Genomic DNA, 23,570 nt, shown 5'->3' with positions numbered 1-23,570 from the left:
TCAATTAGAAAAAACATTTTAATCTTAATAACCCTGGAAGATGGCTGTGTTCAACAGTAATAATAATAATAAATATATAAAAAGAGATACAATTTTTGACAGCGTCTGCCACTAGTCGGCTCAATAATTATACATATGAAACGCCATATGTGCCAAAATGTCTTTTTACCAAAATATTAAGTCAAATTGCCTTCTAGAACCTTGACTACTATATATGGTGAGACAATTTAAACTTAATTAAATTTAGTAAAGATGATGAGGTCAAGGGTTAAACAGAAAGTAGAAAACAGCAAAATGCATATTCTTGCAGCAATAGTACATATTTAGCACAAAAATGGATAAAAAACACTGATATTTCGGTAACAATTTTGTCTTCTGGATTGAGGATAAAACGGAAGATATTTAAAACAGAATTTCTTGAATATACCATGATAACCATATATTGTAAAGACAAAATTAGTCAAATTAAAAAATATTTGACATTTTATTAAATAATATGGATGCACCATATGTTTCTAGTTTTATAGTGCATAATGTACAAACTTATTTATTATAACACCACTATACTACTGTATCAAACTGTGTATTTCAGTACATAGATATACGTTTACTAGTAGACCTACTACCATTCAAATAATATGATTATTTCTTTAATTTAGAAATAAAAAAATCAGAAAAATAATCAAATAAATAAACCTTTATTATCAACCTCATAAGTCCCTATATCAGTTTAACCATAGTTTAATATAAACAAAATTGGAATGTATAGTTTTGTATTTGTAGAAAAAAAAATCCAAAAACAAATTAACAAAATTCAATAATGAATGTAATTATTATTTTTTAAATACTGTAGCGTATGGCTATCATAAATGTGAAATTTGATATTTCAAATCATTTCAAATACTGTATATACAAAATTGACTATTCTTGAGAAAGATACAGCTGGCCTATTAAAGTAGTTTATCTCCCTTGATACCTCTAACAGTGACACGGCTAGGCCGAACCAGCAACCCGTAGTTTGGTTTACAGGTGAAGTAACGCTTGCCTTGGACGGAGCCGTCATTTTTACCCTTAGACGTTCGTAACTCCACACCCAGCCAGAGGCCTTCAGCAAAATCTGTAGGACCGATGAAACGAATCACGCCAATTTCATTGTTGACGAGCACGCTGAGTCCAACGGACAATTTAAAATCTTCATTAATTGATAGTTGTTTTTCAAGACTCGCTTGTCGTGACCTGAGTGAACAACAACACATTACAATGTCAACAAGATTACTATTATGATTACACTAATTAATAATTTATACAATTCAGATTTCTGAAAATAAAATGACCCTGAAAGAATTTTTAATTAATGGAAATGGTATGATTTGTTCAATTACAGAAAATCTACAGATACAGTAGAAGTATATCTGTATTGATGCTTCTTACCTGTTTCTAAAATATTTGTAAACCTTTATGGTGTATAATAGTTATTAAAATAATTACAGTAAAATTATATTTATTTTTGCTATGTATATATTATGTTCTCTCTCTATGGATATTTATCTGAAATAAAAAAAAAGATTAATATTCTTAAAATTATTGTTATCTAAAGGCCAGGTGTGGAAAAAAATGTCTATTGATCATACATTCTAATAATTATCAATCTGTAGTTTCCCATATTTTATTCAACTTCAGAGTTTTATCTTCATGCTATAGCAAAAAGTATCCACCATATACCCAGCATCTTTTTTCACTTTCTAGGGAGTCACGTTACATGTTATACATTAGGGTAAACTACCTAACTATTTAAAAAAAAGTCTTCCTTGTTTTTATAGCAGAATTTTTCCAAATTTTGTATTTGATGATTTTAAGGTAAATTGTTTTTGTCTTGATTTCTGTTACAAATATTTCATTATGTACAATTTACCAGATAATAAATTTAAAATGTATGCCTGTACCTCAGCTTTAAGAAAATAAATAATAATATAATAATATAAACAGTATTACCTTGAGAGCTTGGATGACTTGGTGCTTAAACTCCTTAAACTTGTGTTTAGATGTGAACTGACACCTCTACGCAAACCTTAATGAAGAACAAAATGCATTTGAAAATAGCAGTAAATTAAAACAGAACATCTTTGAAATTAAGGTTTATGAACTGAGGTTTAATTAATAGCAGAAGAAGGTATAAATGATTGTCTGCTAGCAGATTTTATCCACTGGTAGAAGTGTATTAAGGGGTGGTGTATTACCACAATCCAAATAAATGTTACCTGTTTGACCTAACTTGAACCCTAACCCATGTATGAATATAAATAAAAGTGACACAAAGTTTAATTATTACAACAATATTTACTTGTGTTTGGGTAGGTTGTGTTGAAGTCACTGGTGGCATATGGAAGAGATTCTACTGAGCCTGCCAATGATCCATTCATTCTATAGAAAACAAAAAGCAATTGTTAATAAACTTGAACTAACAAAATCAATTACATAGCTTAAAAAACAATTACAGATAACTGAAGATCACACGATACACAAACGTTGTATAAAGGCCAAGAAGTGCCTGACCGAGTTGGCATTACTGTAATTACCGAGGGGAGTTACATTGGCCGATACCGCCATATCGTGTGGTTCTTCTCTAATTAATTATAATATTACCTCTTTGGTATAAACTGGTATAAACCAATGTATATGATATTATTTATTTTATTTATTTATATTTATCCTGACATAGGATAGGACTTGAACTCAGGACCCTTGGATTGGTAGCAGAGCATCATAACCACCAAGCCACAACTCCACTCCTACATGTCTTACCTTGTAACCCTTGAAGGTGGAGCAAAGACACCATACTTGGGCTTACAATGAAAGTACCTCTCCCCTGAGACTGAACCATCATTCTTACCGAGTGCTTTATCTAATTCGATTCCATACCATACCCCTGAAAAATACATTTTTCTTTAAAAAGGGTCCTTGAACAATGTATGAAAGGAGAGGGTCTACTGTATGTTTATATAAATTTGTATTTTTTCTGTTAACAGACAATGCCTTACGTCACTGTTAGATATCCATTATTTACAATTAAAACAAAAATAATTTAATATACTATAGGGAAATTAAAATCTTGAATATCAAAATGTAGTTGAAGAAAACAACATTAAATTGTGATCAAGCAGAAATAACTAATAATAACATCTGGTGACTTTAATTAATACGTAGCAAACACATTACCTGGCGCAAACATGGTTTCTCCACAAAATCGCACAATTCCTACCCTTTGACCGGCAACAATAACACGTTCGCCAACATCGATCTCTTCTGCATACGAACTTGACATAGATGGAGAACGATTTTTACGACCTAGAGAAGGTAAAACACAGTCTTAAAAGTTAAGTGCCGGATAAAAACATTTTATATGTAATGCTATATGAGATAAACATGCCACATCTAGAAAACAGTTTGAATGTATCAGTAAGAACAACTTAATGTTTTTAAATAAAGATTGAATAATAAACTGTAATAAAATATGAGATTAAATATTAAACTGTACTAAAATATGAGATGAGATTTTGTGGAAAGTTGCGAGGCAATAATGCATGCAAAAAGTTTTTAAATTCATTAATAATTTGTGACCTCTGAACTTTCTTTCCGCCGCATCTGAATGATATGTGCATTGTAGTAGTAAAGCTCTGTCTACACTATCAAACTTTATGTGACAACAAAATTGTGATGTGCCCATATATGGACATGATGATATATCACTACTGTATTTGGGTATATCACTACCATATTTGGGCACATCACTCTTTTTTTTTGTCAAACTAGTTTGACAGAGCTTTAGTCTGCATCAAATTAATAAGACGAAAGTAGGCTAAAATTGAAAGTTACCTGTATCAATTTTGGAGGCTACTTTTGAGACATCTACTCCTCCATAGTTGATGGTAGCACTATTAGACCTTGGTGTAGTTGACTTGGTTGGGGTTCCTGGCTTAACCACCTTACTCATTGGGGCAAACACACCTACAGCAAATACATCAGGATAAATATTGAATAATAACAATAAAATAGCACATTAAAACAAATCTGAGATTATAAAACATTATTATCTTGAAAAGATTTCACCGTTATAACAAATTTATTAAGAGGAATTTAAAAGAAACTTAAAAAAGAAATACTAAAATTAGTTCTTTTTAATAGGATATTGCTATAACTATATGTACAGTACCTTTACCACATAGACATTTTATATTAGTATACTGTATTGTCTGTACAAATATCAGATTATTTTAAACATAATTAACAAGGTGCTAAAAGAGAATATTAAAAGATTCCCTTACACAAAAAAAACCCATTATTATATGAGACATTTTCCCTGTACAATACCCTCAAGGCAGTACCGAAATAGGAAACAACAATACATTAACATTTAAATAATAAATGCTTATTAACAAATATTATTCATGATTATATTATTCAGATATAATTAATAAAGTTAATGATGGTATAGTAAAATTATAATGAATTTATTGTGTTTTGATGTTAGAAATTACATATTATTATGAAATATTATAAGTATTGTATGTTTTACTATGTATTGAAAGTTATAATGATTTAGTTATTGTATTTTCCTGTTAGACTATTATTTACATTCAGTTATATGAGGTAAAAAATGCATTATGAAGTCTGATTATCAGGTAAATCAAATATTATACATGAACTTGAAATGTTAATAATTTGAACCTAATAACATAATTTGTTTTAAAATGAAAACTTTAAATGAAATTAACCAACAGTAGTATTGTTTATATGTATTGGTTGATAATAAGTATGGGATCTCCTGAAAAGTGGACACCTTTGGGACCCAACAAACTATCACTTTAATATGAGTGTTGCCGGTTTTTCATAATATGTCCTCTCATTTATTTCAAAGAAAAGTGTCCACTAATAGGGGTGTACTAAAGGAGGGATTTCCCCTGTAGCTATTTGAATTGTGTGTAGGCCTACAATTAATACTATTACTGTATTACTGTGAAACTTTGAAATAAAATTCTGATAACCCACAAAAAGAAATTCTAACCAATGTAACACATTTAAACCAAAACAAAAATGGAAATTAAAAAATGTAAAAATATCATAACTTGAAGTATGCAACAATACACTGTACATTGAACAAAAAGAAAAATTAAATATGAGGTTAGAAAGAGATTTAATATCGTAAGTGATTTGGTTGAATAAAATCAAAACATTTTCCCGAGTAAAACTCATTCAAAATGAGAAGACATTTGTGTTTATTTTGTCACCTGACTTGGCTTTGGGCGGTGAGGGTTTCAACCTAGGGATTTTAGATGATTTATTTACTTTATCAATCCTCCACTTAGGCACAAAGATTCCTGAAAAACAAGTTGGTAAATAGTTTCACAGGAAAAACATATTTAATTTACATGCAAAGATAAATAGTGCAGCAAGAATCAGGATTATTGAATAGGCATTTTATAGGCATCTTTTTATTTTGTGTACTGTATGGTTGTTTATATTTTCATGCAATCGGTAGCAAAAAATAACCAATGGAAAATGGGTGTCAGATATTTCTGCTTTTTTTATATTGCTTCTATGAAAATAAAGGCAAGAAAGAAATATAAAATATGCAAATTATGTCATTTTTAAGCAAAATTAATTGCCTATACTACTGTAGTTTTGTTAAACTAATTATTTCCATTATTAAAATGCAAATGTTATTTGTTTATTGTACCTTACTATTTGGCCGCTAATGGGAGGTGGGACAAGGCGTATATATTTGTATAAAATGAAATTTATAAATTATTAATGTGCATATAATGTTATAATTCAACTATGTCACATTTACCATGTTTGACAGGACATGAGAAGTATGCTATTCCTCCGACACTTCCATCGTTCTTTCCCTCAGGATCTGGTAATTCAATTCCAGCCCACACACCTGGAGCAAACTGTGTTGTTCCACAATATCGCAAAATACCAATCTAAAAAATAAAAACAAATTGCAAATTCATTAATTTATAAAATAATATATACTGTATATATAAGTTAACAGGCACAGAATAAATTCTAAAAGTGATAATATATACTGAAATTTAATTAATTTGAAAAGATAAAGATAAGAAAATCTGTGACAAAAATTTAACCCAACCAAGATTTGAACCTGGAACCTTCTGCTTGTTATGCACAGACATCCTAACCATCAGACCACTGGGGCTTCCATGGCATTGTTCAAACTCGATTGGATAACATTTTCGGCGTTGTATGGCGGAACAGCACTAGTCCCTCAATTGTACACATGCGCACCACAGATCAAATTGATACACCCTCATAATATGCAAATATTTAAAAAATAAAACTATACAAGCAACATTAAATACATTTAATAAACAATGAAATTAGGATATAAAACTCTTCTTATTTCTAATAATTCCTAGTGACATCAGACGAAGGAGTTCAAAATACTTTATAGGCTATAAAACAAATTCGCAGTTTTAAAACTATCACAAGATATTTTTTTATTACAGACAGGCACTCACATTAAATACTTTTAACATTTGTACAATTATGTGAATTTAGCCAGAATATTTCACCAAGGTCACAGTAGTATGTTATTTTGTCTACATAATTGGTTGAAAATGAGCGTGGTCCTCTAAAGGAGACAATTTCAGGACCCAATAAATGTTCCCTTAAGAAATACAGTATGTTTTTAGAAAATTCTGTGTGAATTTAGAATTTGAAAAATTTTGCTGAAAAAAACCCACCAAAAAAACCCATACATATGATAGTTTATTTCATCGCTACATTGATAAGAAGCCAACATTTACAAGGACACATAGAAATAAAGATTACAAAATAAAAAATAACCGATTAATCAGCAATAAAAATATTATTTTATAATTTATTAATGCTTTACACAAAACCTTGACTCATAATTCCACAAGAAAAACATGAAACTAACTGGAAAAGAAACTAATTAAGAAGAAGAGAGGTTTAACATTCAAAATGGAATGGCAAAGACGTAGAATGATAAATGATAAAAAATGATATATCTACATCAGCCTTCACAATAATTACTATTTATATCTATTTTGAATATTATTGTTTATAAATTATTCCAATTAGTACAAGTTGTTTAGTCAAATTTTATTGCAAAATTTTGTGTAAATTTATATTAATAAAGTATGTATTATTTTATTGGAACAGGCACTTTATCAATAATAGAGGTTTAGACCAGATTGTAGATTATCAAACATACAATAAAGAAATTTACTGAAAATCAATTCCTAGGTGAGAGACTTAATTTGTATGCCAGTTGCCATAGATCATAAACATTGGTGTGTTTTTTTTTTCTCCTTCCAATAAAAGGCATGACAATTTAGGCAATTTTAAACTGGTATTGTAGCAAGTGTCAATGACTAAAATGAAATAAATAAATAGAAATACATTAATAAACATTCATATGTGGATGTGGAAATATAGTATGCCTTAAAAAAGCTTTCACGGTGTCACTAAAAATCATTAAAATTTAAATAATTAAAATAATGTAATTGACATATTTACCTTGGAACCTCCAACGGTGACCTTATCCCCAATGCTGAGCCCCAGTGAAGCTAGAAGTACCTTACTTGGCACACTCTCATACGACGCTAACGTGTACCTTGGAATGCTGAATTCTGGCTCAGTCTGTAACATGTGTATCAACCGCATAGCATTATTCACGAGTTCTTTGTTGTCGTTGAGAGAATCTGGGTCGGGAATGCACTCGATCGGGGTACGACCAAGGTCATCTTTGAGAGTAGCGATTGCCCCGTGTTGCAATAAGCATTTTGACGCTTCAAAACAACAATTGCTAGCTGCTATGTGGAGACACGTACCATTGTTATACTCACGACATCGGCTATCAACATCTACAAATATAACATATAAATTTAAAATAAATTAAGCAATTCAATATTTCTGTAATAAGACCTAAAAAAATTGTTTTTCCCAATCATGACCGATCCAAGAAAAACTGTTTTTTTTCTTTTATTGCTTTTTAAATTTAAAAAATTTACATCTATTAATCACACACACAACAACCTATGCATAGCCCTCGCTTGGAGAAGATCTTTGATTAGTATAAATTACATTCATTAATGATTTTCGATAAAACAGTCTACTGCATTTTTATTTCAAATTCTTATGTCATTAACATAAAATCAGTTAAAATAAAAAAAAAATAACTGACTGACTAACTGTGTTTTTCAATTGATGCAGTGTTATGGTTAGGCAACAATTTTTAGTACTAATTGAATAGATTTGAAAAAAATTTTGAATAAAAAGACTCTCAACTGAAGAACAAATATGAAATTCACAACAAATAAAAGAAGCATCTGCGGCAAAATTTTGTATTCTGGCTTAAAAGAAACAGACAATTAAGCAAAAGCTAACAAATTGTCGCCTTAAAACTCGCCGATCAACTTAATGTTGCGAAGAATTAATGACAACATTCTCAACAGATTATCCGAAAAGGTCAACAAGGGTCAAACTCTCCGCTGATGGACACAGTCGTGAATGTAGAGTAGTTGAGAATGAGTGGTTGATGCGTTGAAATGTCCATAATGTGATTCCTGGCGGACTAACTGTATTATGCATTACTGGCGGTTAGAGCATGCACGTGGGACTGCTCATATAACAGCATTGCGTGGCGAGTAATAGCAGACTTGCACAAACCTTATTATTGTCCTTATTATGCTAAGTCTGACAGTGTCGAGGCATGCTAAAAATGATAGTATACTGGACAGGAAAGGGAAAACAGCTTGACAGCGATTTATTACTGGCAAATAGATCGCGATAGAAATAAAACCATAATTGCGATACGCCTCATGTGGGCCGGTTTGCTAGTATCGAAGCATCTTACATCCAACCTGGATTTCTAACTACACATTTTAACAGTTAATTCTTCAAAAAAAAACATCTAGAAATCTAATACAATTACTTCAATTTGAATTGAAAATGGAATTATAGAAAATATAAAAAGTCAGGAATTAATTTGTTGGTTTTATACAACACGATGACTGATACAATTCATTCCCACCGGACTCTATGGAAAAAAAAACCGGAAAATCTCCCCTAAAACCAGACAAAAGGTCCCACATTCATTTTTACCGTTAAAAACACATTCAAAATATAAGAATTTCTAGAAAACTATATAATATTTGATCACCCAATGAGTGTCATGGGAGAATTAAATGATATTTATAAAAGTTGAGTAAGTAAACACTAGAAAGATTGTTTACAAGATATATCTAATGATAGATTATCTGAAATCTTAAAGAATATCACGTTAACACCTTTACGTAAAACAACAAGTCAATTTACCTTTTAAATTAGATGCTTTTAGTAGTAATAATATAATAGGTGTCACATCAAAGTAAACTGCGTAATGAAGTGCGGTCATGTGTGTCCAATGGCATCTTATTGAGACATCTGCACCTTTGCTTAGTAACTGTGTGACAAATCGTACAGAGTTTGTGACATCGCCGACCCCAGCAGCTCCTGACTTGCATGTATACTGGAGAAGTGTCATGTCTGTCAGTCCATCGCGGTCATCATGGTTAGCGCCACGTTTAAGGATCTAAATAAAAAAAGTAAATAAACTATTTTTATAAAGGAATATGAAAAACACAATGATGAACATTTTTTAAAAGTGAGATTTAAGGTTAGTTCTATTAGTAAGAAACATGTAATTTGTACTGTAGATGTTGCAAGATAATTATTATCAATTTATGTTCTCATTTTTTATATTTGTGTTGGCCACCATGATTCCCGGTGATATAAACAGACTAAAGCTACTTTCACATCGCGCCCAGATTCGGTCCGACACTCTAAGAAAAATATCACAAGCATTGAGCGTGCTTTCACATCAACCATTTGTTTATCCTTTGTCAAGCAAGGTCATTTATGCTCATTGCTGATATTGGACAAAAAAAAGAATTGAACGATTTCAGAAAACAAATGCCTTCTTGATCCAACGCTACGAATTTGGAACGGATTCAAATCGTACGAATTTGGCATTTTCCACAATGTTTTTCACAAGGCACCGGATCGAATCCAGGTGCGATGTAAAAGCAGCTTAATACTACAGGTAGGAACAGTAGATCTCAAGAACAGCTGTAGGGGTTAAATTGAACAAGGACAATACTTCTACCCATCACGAAAGATGTGCTGGGTTCTTCAAAAGTGGACAAGATTCATATGTGTGTACTGGACCTCTGTCTTTAAAACAATGAGAGCCTAATAATTCAGGTGTTAAAAAGACGAACAATGCCACAAATAGCCGGGAAGGCTGAAACATAGCATTTTACAATACAAAGGTTATAAGCACATATGCACAAGCCTCAAACTTATTATTATTATTATTTATTCAGGCAAAAGATACATTTTACAAAATGTAACACAGTGACACAAATCAACAAATTAAAACACAACGCAAGAAGAAAATATAAAATCATAGTCACTCGCTGCTTAAGCTGCACAAAAGCAGCTTAAGCCACTGTCACCAATTTGGTGTGTACCTCCACATACACTTGTGTAAATGTTATTGCTAAAAGTTTTAAACTCACTTCATTTTAATTTAAATACTGAAGAAAAAAACCGTTTATGATTTGAAAAAAGGCTGGATATTTTTGGCAACTGGGAAATTTCCATACTGAATAAATCTGAATAAATCAAATGTTTTACAATTAACCACAGTACTAACTTAATAGAAAGCGTATCTAAAATAATGCATTATAATACTATACACATATTTGTGGAATCAATCAATTTTATTTGTACACAATTTTATTGATTATCAGCAAACTATCAACATTGAATAGAGATTAGTCATGTCAAAGCCGTGTGTAAATCCATATCAATAATGAATCACACCTCACCAATAAATAATATAATCACTCATTCTGAAGAAGTGTTAACAATGAAATAACTGAAGAGGACAGTGAAGTGGCCGCTTATCATTTGTTGTAAAATGAATTTGTATTTGGTTTATAAAAAATAAATTATGATTATCAAATATACAACTACTATTACTAATATATAATACATTCAATTCAACACTTTTGTTTATATTATTAAGTTTCTAAATCTTAGTTGAATATTCCATGGGAAAAATAATATATTATATATATTATATTATTTCCTCCATGTTTGAATGATATTGATTGAGTTGGTAGTCTCCAATGATCTACCTCTTCAAGGCAATAATAACATATCTTAATGAATTTATATTGGAAAATATATACAGTACGAGTAAATAGGGCATTTTATACTCTACTACATGTATAAGATGAAAAGCTATACTTTATACTGCCTACTGTAAGCATGAGTAGTCCAATGCAATTACAGTACCCAGCATTGGAGGCTAAAACAGGGGTCTCCCCTCCTGTGTTATGCTGCTGTCACACATTTTACTGTAGTAATATAGTGCTTGAACAGTGAATTTATGTACAGTATATTGACCACATTATGTATTACTTCCTCCATGAATATTCTGACTGTCTAGATCTGTATTCACTTTTTATAGGTAACTGGTATGCCTGTGTTATATTATTGTTAAATTTCAGAACAGAACAGTAATAAATAACATATTTTACTATTTAACTGGTCCGCCATTATATTTAACTGGTCATTGGCTGGTGGACCAGTGATATTGCGAACACTGATTTTCATATTCAAATTACATGATATGAAACATAAAATGACATCAAACATTTTTTGAACATTGAATTCTGAACACAATATGCCAAGTAAAATATCCAAACAGATGGTACAGAAAAGCAATAAATTCTTGACAAAATGTGTAAAATGTCTACATAGTCAGTGGTATATTTAAATATTGCTATTTAAAGTCAGGGAACATTTTTGCCAGTGTAGTCATGCTACAGAAAAATATGTTATTGCTACATTCATAAGGGCGTGTGGGGCAGTGTGTTGAATTACTGATTGTGAGATCATGAGTTTGAATCCGAACTCTCGTCGCATTGCTTGTATTCTTAGGCAAGATACTTTACTTTACATTTGCCTCTCTCCACCCAGGTGTATAAATGGGAACCAGTTAGATCTACGCTGTTATATTACTGGGGTAATAATGTTAAGCGCTTAGAAGCATTGTACAATAAGCGCTATATAAGACTAAGAACGAATATTATTATTACCACATGGTATAGGCCAAAAGCCAAAAAACGCAATAAAAAAATATAGTTTCTCTGCTCTCAATCTATATTGATCAGCAGTTATTTGCTAATCCAAATTTAACTAATTTAATAATATTAAATCATATTTTGTAATTTTAAATAATAAATATGTTTTTCAAATGTAGAATGTAAAAATTGAAACTAGTGTATTTCCTTTTTCAATATAAAATATTTTTATAGTTTCAGTAAAAAAAAATCCAGGAACTGCCATAGGGGTGTAGTTGAGAAGCAATCCACACTAATCCACATAAATAAAATAATGTCTCAAAAGGACGTTAATCATAAAAAATAATAATATTAAACAAAATCTGCCTACAAATCATAATCATAGCTTTACTTGCGGATTTCAATTTTTGTATAAAAATCTAAAATACAATATATGACGGTCACACAAGCATGCTAAAAACGTAACTTTTCAACTCCCAATGTGATATTTTATTTTTCGTTTACTTGTCCAAATAATGCCTGTTATTTCCTATTGGAATTGCCAGATAAGTAAGCTAAGAAACAGCATGGTTTATTTGTCTTTGGAAAAAGCTATCTTAGTTTTCTCTGTAGACAGGTAAGATTGCTCGGTAAGTACGTATAATTATAAGTGGGCAATATAACTAGCGTTCTGAACATGATGGACGGGCAATCTAACGTGCTATATGAATATGACGGACATGTGTCAACATGTCCAAGGGCACAAAGAGGATGTGAACTTACATTAAAAGTGTTTTATGGAAGAAATAAGGTAAAGAAAATTGCTTCATATTTATAAACGAGCATAATATTTAACTGTTAAATGGGGCAACTATGAATAAGTATTTTTATCAAAGAGAACAGAAAAAAACGACAACGATAGCAAAATGCATTTTTAAAATGTTTTCCTATCCAGCAAGTAACTCACCAATGAGAGGATGGAAAAAAATATCTCTATCGTAATAATAATAAAATAATAATAAGATTTATAAAGCACAAACCATGAAAAATACTAGGGAAGAGTGAAATTACACCTTGAAACTAAAAACAACAAACAAATAAACGAATAAAAGTAGACTTGTCCATTTCGTCCTTATAGATGGAGAAGAAATATTTATCAGATAAAACCCTGGCTCTCGGTCAGGATTTAACCCTTGACCTTAGAAACTCTTCTTCCAATGGAAAGATTATAACTATAATTACCAATTTGATTGTTTTTACTTTTATTTCAGTGTTTTACTTGTTTTTTAATAAATAATTTTTTGACCAATTTCAGCCATTTTAAAATAATTTTTTATCTGGAATTTGAATTGATTAAAATTATTATTATTTTTTTTTTAATTTATCAAACGGTCCCATGTACACTTCCTTGTACATTTCTTTTTTCAAACTTTTATGTGTTATACGGGCATGAATATCTGTTTTATTTTGCATGTTCTTTGTACAGTACGAAAGAATCAAAGAAAGAAATACCTCTTCACCAAACAAGTGTATATTCTGTTGAACTTGTGGTACCCATTGTCGGATAATGGCAAATATCTCGGCAACTTCTGTGTTTGGGTCAACAAGAATTGAATGACATCCTGGACAATTTGGATCAAAGAACGAGAGGTCAAGTCGTTGGCACTGTTGGCAGATAGGTGCTTCCATCACCCTATGGATCATGGGTCCTCTGGGTTTTGCAGTAGAATTTGACGTCATGGTTGCTATCTCTTCATCTAACGTCATTTTCACTAAGAACAATAAATCATTAAACCGCACATTAATTTGTAGAATTTAAACACTTACAATAACTGTACAACATAACACTTAACAGATATGACGTAAATATTTTACAGTAGGCCAAGGCTAGCTAGTACTATTACTAGGCCTAGTAATGTATAGCTCCATGGTACTACTACTACTAGTGTAGTAGAAAGATGTGATTGTTTATTGACTGATGCAGTGATGTTGTGCATCATTTTCATCCTTTTCTTTTAAACAAATAAAAATAATCAATTTAATCTAAAAAAAAAGCTAAGTAATTGTAATATTATATTATTATAAACTTGACTATACTGTAGCATGTGCATTAAAAACACAAACACCGGTAATTTCCAAATATTCTTCTAGGCCAGGTCTGAGAGAGTATAGCTAGCACGAACTCAAAACACAGCAGGCAAGATACCTCTAACGTCCCTCACATTTTAACTGTTCAATTGGGTGAAAGAAGGCCTAGCTTATTTCATGAAATGATGCCAATAAAAACAATGATAATGTAAAATTAATAGATAGCCATTTTACAAATAAATATCATTGACCTAACCATGTACTTACCGTTACTAGAAGCTATATTGAAAAAGACTGATATTAATTATTACACAGCTGTTTGATTCTCTGCCGATTAAAAACAGTTAGCGCAAAAACTGCCATTTGTAATTATGATTAGCGCCCTCTGCTGTATAGACAATATCATTTACATATTCATAAGGTACACTCTCTCATCCAGTAAATAAATACGACTGTCAGAGAGCCCTATATTATCCCATGTAAATTTCCGGCATCTTGTAAGTATTTCTTATTTCAGGTAATGAGATGCATTTCTCTTAAGTTTAGTTTACCTAAAAGGTGAGTATTTATAACAATGGCCCAATAGTAAGAATATCTTTTGCTTATTAAGTTTTGAGATCTACCGTTGTGTACTTCTCCCGGAAATTATAGTCCTACCAGGTCGAAGGTCAAGTCTGAAATGTAAAAAAGATTTTCTGTTTTGCTTGTCACAGTTGAATGATTAATTATTCTATGAGCCATATCATTGGTTGTTTAACTCCAATAGATAGTTTAGTTGCTTTAAAAGCTCATAGTTTCTGTTTTAACCAATGAAATCATTGATATAAACACAGTTGATAGAATTTGCTCAACATTTTTCGACTGCATCAACTCTATCTTTCGCTGTTCATATCATCATTCTACGCCGCGAGACGGCACGAAATGCATGTATAAGAAATTATCGGTTTGAAATTTAATCTTTTTTTGTCGGACAAGAGTTTATTTAATAATTGACAAAATGAATCCAAATTTTCAAATGATGGTAAGTAAATAAAATGTTTCTTTTTTTTATAATTTAACTTTTAATTTTTTTTAATGTTTTTATTCACAATAATATTATTACTGTTTTGCGTTTTCGATGTAAGTATTAACTGATACGCTTTTTATTTCTGTTAATAAAGTTGGATTATAATATACACATTTAATGAAGTACAGTATTGGATTATTTCTTTTTCGGCTTTGATCTGAAATACAGTATACTATAGCTAATTGCACAACAAATTTGTTTTCCAATATTCCTTACCATATATGATTGCTGTGAGCTAACAAATACAGTATTAGAATGTAGATTTTAAAAATACATTTTTAATATATTCTATATTTTATTTGATCTCAATTTTGTTATGAAAATTACAGTATATATTATATTACAGAGTTTTTAAATTAACAAAAATAATGTTTGCGATCCAGTCTCATATTGAAAAACAAAATTATTTATACACAACTGAGTACAAATACACTATTTATTTTTTAACATTAAATTAATATATTTTTAAAACAAATATTTTATAAAAAAAGAAAGAAAAACATTTTTTTTTTATTATGCACCTACTTGTACTGTCTTTAGTATTATTTTTTTTGTAAGTGAATCTTTGTTTTCTCCCCTAAATTTGAAAAAATGTATAGGTTTGACGTACAAACTAATAACAAAAATTTGTGAAAAAAAATATTATAGTAAAAGATTTATCTGATCGCTATAACAATAAATGAAAAATTTGGAATGATTCTCTTAATCTTAATAGTTTTTTAAAACAAAGTACTGTACTGTCTACAGAATTTAATATGGAAAACTTTCATAACATACTGTATTTCCAACTCCTTTTTCAACCGTTTTAATAAAGTCTGTTTTTACAGAGCTACAGTATACTGTATTTTCAAATCTTTACTTTAGAAATTACTAAAACCAATTTGACTACAGCATCTTTTACCACAAATGTATTTTAAATACATTATGTTAATTTAATTTGTTTTCGTTTTTTGGAAGTGTTTTGATTAATTTATAAGATTTGTTTTTTTGAGTTTGGAAGGTATCAATACATTTGTATAAAAAGTGTATGTCAGTTACGAATAAATAAATAAAGTAAAATGTAAAGTTATTTTAATTGTTGTTACTGAACCATTTTGGAAGTCAGCAGTACACTTGTAAAAAAAAGTGTATGTCAGTTACGAATAAATAAATAAATAAATAAATAAAGTAAAATGTAATAAAGTTATTTTAATTGTTGTTACTGAACCATTTTAGAAGTCAGCAGTACATCTGTATTAAAGGTGAATGTATGTCAGTTACGAATAAATAAATAAATGAAGTAAATTATTGTAATAATGTTATTATGAACTATTTTGGAAGTCAGCAGTATATTTGTATTGAAATGTATTTTTATTTTGAAAAAGAAAAAAAAAGAGAACATCATTGTAATAATTACCATTAGTGGTTTATAGTAAACTTGTTACTAAAAACTCAACATTCCTTGTTTTCTTCTTTTAAAAAAAATCTTGTACAGTATTGTTTATGCTGAGATGAGACTGAATTATGAATAATAAAAATATGAATAAACAGCACTGAGCATTTGTGTTTAGATATACAGTACTGTACTGTAATCCTGTGAACCAGTTACTGCATAATAGCTAATTAACACATGTTGGTCACTGATAAATATTTAATTATTAATCAAAGAATTGTAATTATTCTTATCTAATAGATAATTTTCCACTTATTGATAAACACATGCAATTAGATATCAATTACATTGATAATTCATTTTTAGTACTAATTGAGCAAAATACTGATTAACACGATAGTGAAGATTTAATTCTTCATTACATTAACACAGTATTCCATACTTGAGAATATGAGATTGGAATTCATGATACAAAACTATGGTACAGTGCAGTACATTTAATAATTATTCATAATATATTTTTCTTGAAATGAAAAGAACATAAAAGTGTACATTTTAATTAATTAATTAAATTTGGTTGATGTTTTTAAATTTGTAATTATGAACATATTCTAAATAAAAATGTATTTTTTTACAAAACATGAAAATTAATGTGAATTAAATCAAATTTTGAACTATTACTATAAAGTAGAACATTTTATAGAACTTCAATAAAGTTATTCACTTTTGAAAACAAGAAAATTGAACAAATTGTTGTTTTTATATATACAGTATAAACTAGCAATGAATTTGTGAAGGAACAAATAAAAATAATTTGAATTAAACAAGAATAATTATTTCACTAACTAATGTAAAACTATTTTGCCATTTAGTAATTGTTTATAAATGTATTTTATTTAATACTATTTAAGTTGTGTTATTGTATAATACTACAATTCAGCTTTTTGGTTTACTGTAGTCAATTATAAATTCATAAATGCTGCTCACTTTAACAAAAGTCAGCAATTTCCCATAGCTTGTTTAAAATATTCTCACAGAAAAAAATCAGTTTCATACGATTCAAATTGTTTTAAAGTAGGTCGTGTGTTATATTATTATTGTTCTTTTTAGTTAACAAAATACATTGACTATCCATTCTTTGATTTTTGTTACAAGTCAATTGTAAAACGTGCGAGTTGATGCTATTTTAGATAATTGTACAGTGTGAATTAAGTGAACTGAAATGAATTGGCGTGATCATTCGATCTTCATTGCAACAATCGTTTGTTGCAATAATCAGAATTTCCCATGCTAGTCGTGTCTCCATCATCATTTGTTTCTAGATTATCTATTGGGGCTAGAGTTGCTAAAATCTATAATATACAACTGTTTTAGTTTATGGATTAAAACTATGATTCTCTTTTTGGTGATGAGTATTTTATTTGTGAAATTCTTTTGTTTGAAATAGTTATTTGTGAGAAGAAAATCAATATTAATCAATAATTGAATCAAGTTCAATTGATTTTTTTGTGTTTGTAAATTAATCCAGTATTTGATTTTATACAGTTGGTTCTGCTTGGCAGCAATTCAAATTATTAATATTTAAATAACAATTTATATTTAAAAACTACTAATTTCGGTTTTACATGATATTGAATTTTTTTTATACGTATTATTGGTATTTAACTGACTTTAAATTACATTTTTACTGTATCTTTTCAATTTTATTTTTAACATCGTATATTACACAGTGCTTTTTATGTCATTTGTTATTGCTATTTTAAGCTGGACCATTTAATCTTTACTGTGTTTTATACTGAAAATACAAGTCAACTGAAGGAATTTAAATAAAAAAGGAAAGTAATTAATATTGATATTTAATTGCAAATACAAATTGATTTTTTATTTTATTTGATTTTTCAGAATTTCCTGGCACGGTTTTCTCGGCCTCCAAATTTTATATTCATGGAAAACTCGGCTTTCATTCCACCACAAATTGCAAATCCAAGACTTGTTGTGTTAGGATCGACCGCTGAAGATGCTGCCCAGTCGGGTACACGAAGGTCATCGCGCCAATCACGACAGAAGGCCGACGAAAAAGGGTTAAGTTCGTATCCAATGCATCCTCTATATCATGGTCCAAACAGCCTACCGGTTTTCAACAACCCACAAGTTTTTCCGCACCCTGCGATGAGACCGAATGTTGAAGAAGGGCATAGAATTATGAATCCAATCGGAGCCGGTGCATTCCGGCCGTTCCAGGTCTCGGAAGATCAGGAAGGTTTTTACCATCATTCTGCATTTGTTCCAGCAAAACAGCGTAAAACTGAAAATGGCAAAGCCGTTAATTCAGAAGATTGGAGCAGTGTTCAGACCTGCTCCACAGACAATTCAGAAAAAGGGACTGAAGGCTCAATAAGGCATGATTTAGATGTGAAACATGAAATTGAAGATAGTGACTTTTCTGAAAGAGGGGGAACCCCTTGTTCGTATGAATCAACAGAAAGAAGCCATGGTATTGAAAGTGAAATGACTGACAGATCTACCCCTGAAGAAGGGAGACATTTAAGAAGTAAGAACTATTAACATTTTTATTTTCATATCCACTATTTTTTTTTTGTATCAGCAGTCATACCTACTGTAGGCTTAACTTTGAACTACAGTATCTTTGTATCAATGTTCATATGCACATTGTATTTTCCTGTATGAGTAAGCATGTGCACTGGAGTCATACATAGTAGAAGAGGTACAGTAAGTATAAATTACCAATTTCATAGCTCCTTACCAATTACGTAAGTGTAAAGAACAATATAAATGTTGTTTACACAATTCAAAGTAAGTATTTTTTAATTTTTAAATATAACAGAAATACTTCCTATATTACTGTGTTATGTACTGTACCTTCTTTTTGCATAACAATTAGTAATTTATCAAAACTTTAGTAAATGTTTTACTCATATCAAAATTGACTAATGTATAGGCCTACAATAAACAGTTATACCACTATTATCATCTCTCACTCGCTTAAAAAAACACCTATTAAAAATGAGATAAGCATAAACTATTAACAATAGAGCACAACACTCAACACACTTGATAAAGTGTTAATAAATTATAAATCAAGAATTGAATGAAGAGCCAATTAACCTTGAAATGATATGGCTAATTAATTGCTGAAAGAATTGGATGGCTTTTGGTAGAAAGAGAAGAGATCATTTTAATAGTCCAAGGAAACAATCACTGCATCCCATTTGATGACCTTTTAATCGCTGAATAAATTGAACAGTTTAGAGCTAATGTAGAACCATAGAAGAGTAAAATTGTTATTTCGTGCCTAGCTTACCTGGATAAACCAAAAACTGCCCTATTCTCCTCGAAGAGTAAGAAAATTCACCCATATTCACAGCAATTCAGGGGACACTTTTCCATGTAACGAAGAAGGGGAAATATGTTTGAACACCACATCTAACCCCTATACAGAGGATACCTCAAAGAGCCACAAAGAACTGAATGCTGAATCACTCGCCACATTCAAACAACCCCTCAAATCCCATTTTTTTTTAATTTGCACCTTTAACATTAATCTTTTGCTCCCCTTTTTTTTACAATTTCTATTGATTGTTCATCCCTTAGAGTGGAGGCGCTCTGCATTTTGAACTATATATTATTATTTTATAATAGTTTATAATAATAATCTTTATTGTCTTTCTTTTTTGTTCTTTCTCATACATATAGGCCTAATCAAAACTTTGGACAAAAGACCAAAAAAAAAAGCTTTCGCTTATCAAGTTTCGGCCTTTATTACATTACCTACTTTTCAAAAATAAAATATAAAGTGTTAATTAAAATAAGATATTAAATGATAGCTAGTTAAAGAAGAAGTTATACAACACTATTAAAATTTATCTCAAAACCGAAGACACAATTAAATTATAATGTACAATATTATTGAGATGTTTTTTATTGCAGTCAGTTAATAAGTAATTGAATTGATTTTCGATTTACAGTAGTTATCATTTTATAGCAAATAAGTCCGCAAGTATTTTTGAGTCCTTCACAATCATCTAACATCTTATGGATTTTACTGATGTGTGGATGACTTTATATTTTGAATATTTTCAATGAATATAGAATATTCTAAATTTTTTTATATGTTTTTTAAGTAAATCCTAAGGTTTTTGTGTTCATGCCTTTCCAATTAATTAATATTCATGTCATCTTTTATACTTTTTTTATTCAAAAGTACCAGTAATTCTTAAATTCACAAAACGTATTACTAATAATAAGATAGATTTTAATGGTTATGAAGAATTATCCAATTTCACACTATTTTACTCATTTTTGTATGTTTTTAAATTGACAATTGAGAACATTTTTGTCCAAGTAAATTGCTAAACTCTGCAAACCTAAAAAACACAACAAACCGTAAAGTTGCTGAATCATGTAGTACTCACTTGGTAAGGTATGTTATCTTAAATAAACAAAGATAAATGTTTCTTCTTATTTGTTAGGGTAACAAAAAAATGGTGTTTTTTCCTAATTAATTAGTTAAACATGCAAATATGCTGCTTTTTTTTAAACACTCATTCAGTCTGTGCTCATGATAGTTTCAAAGCGTGAAAACAAAATAAATATATTCAGTATGGCAGCATGGTTTTTATTTAAAAAATAATTTTATTGTTTTATTTGCCTCAGTTTCATTTAATCTGTTTTGTGAAACAAAAACAGCACATTTTGAAATATTGTTCTACTTTACGACATTTCATTTTGGATAATAATATAATACACCTAGAAAAAAAATGTGTTTTGTGGCCTCGATGATAAATTCATTGGTAAAATAATTGGTATTGTTTAAAGTGGGTTGCTGTTACCGGCAGCTTCATAAAAACGAAATAAAATCAAACTTGCTACAATGATTTATGATCGAAAAACCCATCTGTCATTTCGGACATCGATAGATCAGCAATTTCAAGAAGTTTTGTTGTAATTTTCAGGAGAACCTAAGGTAAAAATAAACTACGACAGCCAATTTCATGCTTTAATAACTCCCTAAAGCCACTTATTACAGTCGTTGTGATGAGGTAATTACTATGCAAATTAACGCCGACTTTGCCATCAAAGTCAACAATATTTGTATCAGTGTCGAGTATTTTCTCTTAAGTAACGCATCATTTTAATATGCCCCCGAGGAGTTGAGGTATTAACGGAAGAGTGAGTTGTAATTGTATGAGGTATTTAGGCAATCCATAAAAGTTTGGTTGGGATGGGCCCACGAGTGAGTAACATCTTCAGCGTAATCCTAAACATGCTAAACATGTTGTTTCGCGTCTGTGAGCGCCCGCGTCGAATGAACTCATAAGTATGTTAATGTGGAATTGACTCGGCTAGCTGTTTTGACTTCAATTCATGTGAGATATGTGTTTGAAAATTACCTGTAAATTACCTTATCAAGTGCTTTTCAGGATTTTCACATACATCTGATTATGGATGTCACTCACAGTCACAAATATTGTGATGTGTGCATATTTTCAAATTTTATTTTTCTGGTTTTCATTCTTTCTATTTTTTTTATAGCATTTACTTTTATTCAGTAACATTTACCAAACTATGGTTACTAACATTACTCTTACAAATAGCTATTGTACTACATTACATTTGGTTCTCATCATTATTAATTAATACATTTTTAATTAAAAAAAAGGAAATTTAAGCCCTATTGCTTTATTTAATAAAACTGACAACAAAAATGCTTAAGTTTCTTCTCATCTCTCAAGTTACAGTAGGTGTACCGTTAAACTCCTACTGTATTTCAATCAAATCAACATATTATTTCTTTTCAATAAAATGATTTACTGTATAATATAAAATGATATTTAAAAGTACTATCATCATGTAACATTATAAATTAATTTCATTATCATAATATTTTTATTTCCACTTGGCATTATTTTACTAATATGACAGCAGTATGTATCTGTTTTTTTGTGTTTCTTTTTTGTTACTTTATATTAATTAATAATTCATTGGTTTAAATTAATTAAATAATCAAATACTTGAAGAATAGAAGAATCTTTATTAATATCATAATCATCATAGCAGTCATCATTGTCATTGTTAAGTTTGTTAAACTTTTTTTATTTGCAAAACTTGTGAATAAATTCTTAATTGGCCATTTTCCTGGTTAATGCGCTTGTAATGTGCTCCATATTAGGAACGTTTATTGCTGTAAAAACCGCACATTAACAACTTAACTGTAGTTGTTGAGTGTTCTAACGATCTTCCCTTTAGTTACTTCTGTCAGAAATAGTAAACCGGCGATTAACAGCAAGCAAACATACAACTGTTAAATATGATTTAGCCCACCCATGGGACAATCTAATGAAATCAGCGTGAAATTTAACACTAAAAACAACGCTTTTCTTCACTCAGATCTTTAATATGCGATAATCGAAAAGGCATAATCTATTGTTTCAATCGAAGTCTGTTTGTTAGAAGTGTGATTTTAGCATGTTAGTTTACTCTGCAAGGTGAAATCCATTTGCTAGAAATATACCTAATAACATACATTGTTACAATCTGTTTCAGGGATTTGACATTCTTAGACACTTGAAATGATGTAGCAAAGTGCATTTTAATGTACTTTCTAATTGCTATTGACTTTGAGTATTGCTCTGGTGTTAAGTATAACAAAAGCTTCTTTTATCCACCTAATTAAGTAATTACATAGGTACTTAACCCTTTCTTTGTTTTCTCTTCAAGTATAATCATCTACTTAACTAATACATTTTTCTTCCACTTATTTCAACAATAAGTATTAAGGTTAGTTTACAAGTTTCTTTATCTGGCTTTGAATTAAATACTGTAGTGTACAAGATTTTCCACAAGTTTTCAATAATAATTAAGT

General features: G+C 29.9%; 2 protein-coding genes across 6 annotated transcripts in view; one reads left to right on the top strand and one right to left on the bottom strand.

The window, feature by feature from the left end:
• Nucleotides 1-804: 804 nt before the first annotated feature.
• LOC140051994 (CAP-Gly domain-containing linker protein 4-like) lies at nt 805-14,608 on the bottom strand. 2 transcript variants are annotated; one of them, XM_072097356.1, is made up of 12 exons: nt 14,517-14,608; nt 13,674-13,933; nt 9,364-9,619; nt 7,564-7,910; nt 5,849-5,984; nt 5,286-5,375; nt 3,874-4,005; nt 3,217-3,345; nt 2,803-2,926; nt 2,342-2,421; nt 1,993-2,068; nt 805-1,236 (listed from the first exon to the last, which is right to left on the bottom strand). In XM_072097356.1, the coding sequence occupies exons 2-12, from the start codon at nt 13,926-13,928 to the stop codon at nt 951-953; spliced, it is 1,911 nt and encodes a 636-aa protein (XP_071953457.1). In that variant the 5' UTR covers nt 13,929-13,933; nt 14,517-14,608; the 3' UTR covers nt 805-950. The 2 variants fall into 2 exon arrangements, with proteins under 2 accessions (XP_071953457.1, XP_071953459.1); XM_072097358.1 differs by lacking the exon at nt 5,286-5,375.
• A 62-nt stretch (nt 14,609-14,670) lies between these two features.
• LOC140051995 (E3 ubiquitin-protein ligase RNF220-like) overlaps nt 14,671-23,570 on the top strand; it is a 66,873-nt gene continuing 57,973 nt past the window's right edge. For 2 of the 4 annotated variants that reach the window (XM_072097360.1, XM_072097359.1), the window contains exons 1-2: nt 15,160-15,270; nt 18,590-19,238. In XM_072097360.1, the coding sequence (XP_071953461.1) occupies nt 15,247-15,270; nt 18,590-19,238 (673 nt within the window). In that variant the 5' untranslated portion in view covers nt 15,160-15,246. Of the gene's footprint in view, nt 14,808-15,159; nt 15,271-18,589; nt 19,239-23,570 lie in introns of those variants that run through there. The other 2 variants (XM_072097361.1, XM_072097362.1) reach the window with 2 other exon arrangements.

Source organism: Antedon mediterranea, chromosome 6, assembly GCF_964355755.1.
Source record: "Antedon mediterranea chromosome 6, ecAntMedi1.1, whole genome shotgun sequence".
NCBI lineage: Eukaryota > Metazoa > Echinodermata > Crinoidea > Comatulida > Antedonidae > Antedon > Antedon mediterranea.
This window is presented reverse-complemented; position numbering and strand designations above follow the sequence as displayed.

Coding starts and splice junctions, on each gene's coding strand:
- LOC140051994 (XM_072097356.1), bottom strand. CDS start 13,928: ATGACGTTAGATGAAGAGATAGCAACCATGACGTCAAATTCTACTGCA. Junction 5,985..7,563: donor TCACCGTTGGAGGTTCCAAG/GTAAATATGTCA, acceptor TTTATTTTTTAG/ATTGGTATTTTGCGATATTG. Junction 2,927..3,216: donor AGAAACCATGTTTGCGCCAG/GTAATGTGTTTG, acceptor TGTATTTTTCAG/GGGTATGGTATGGAATCGAA.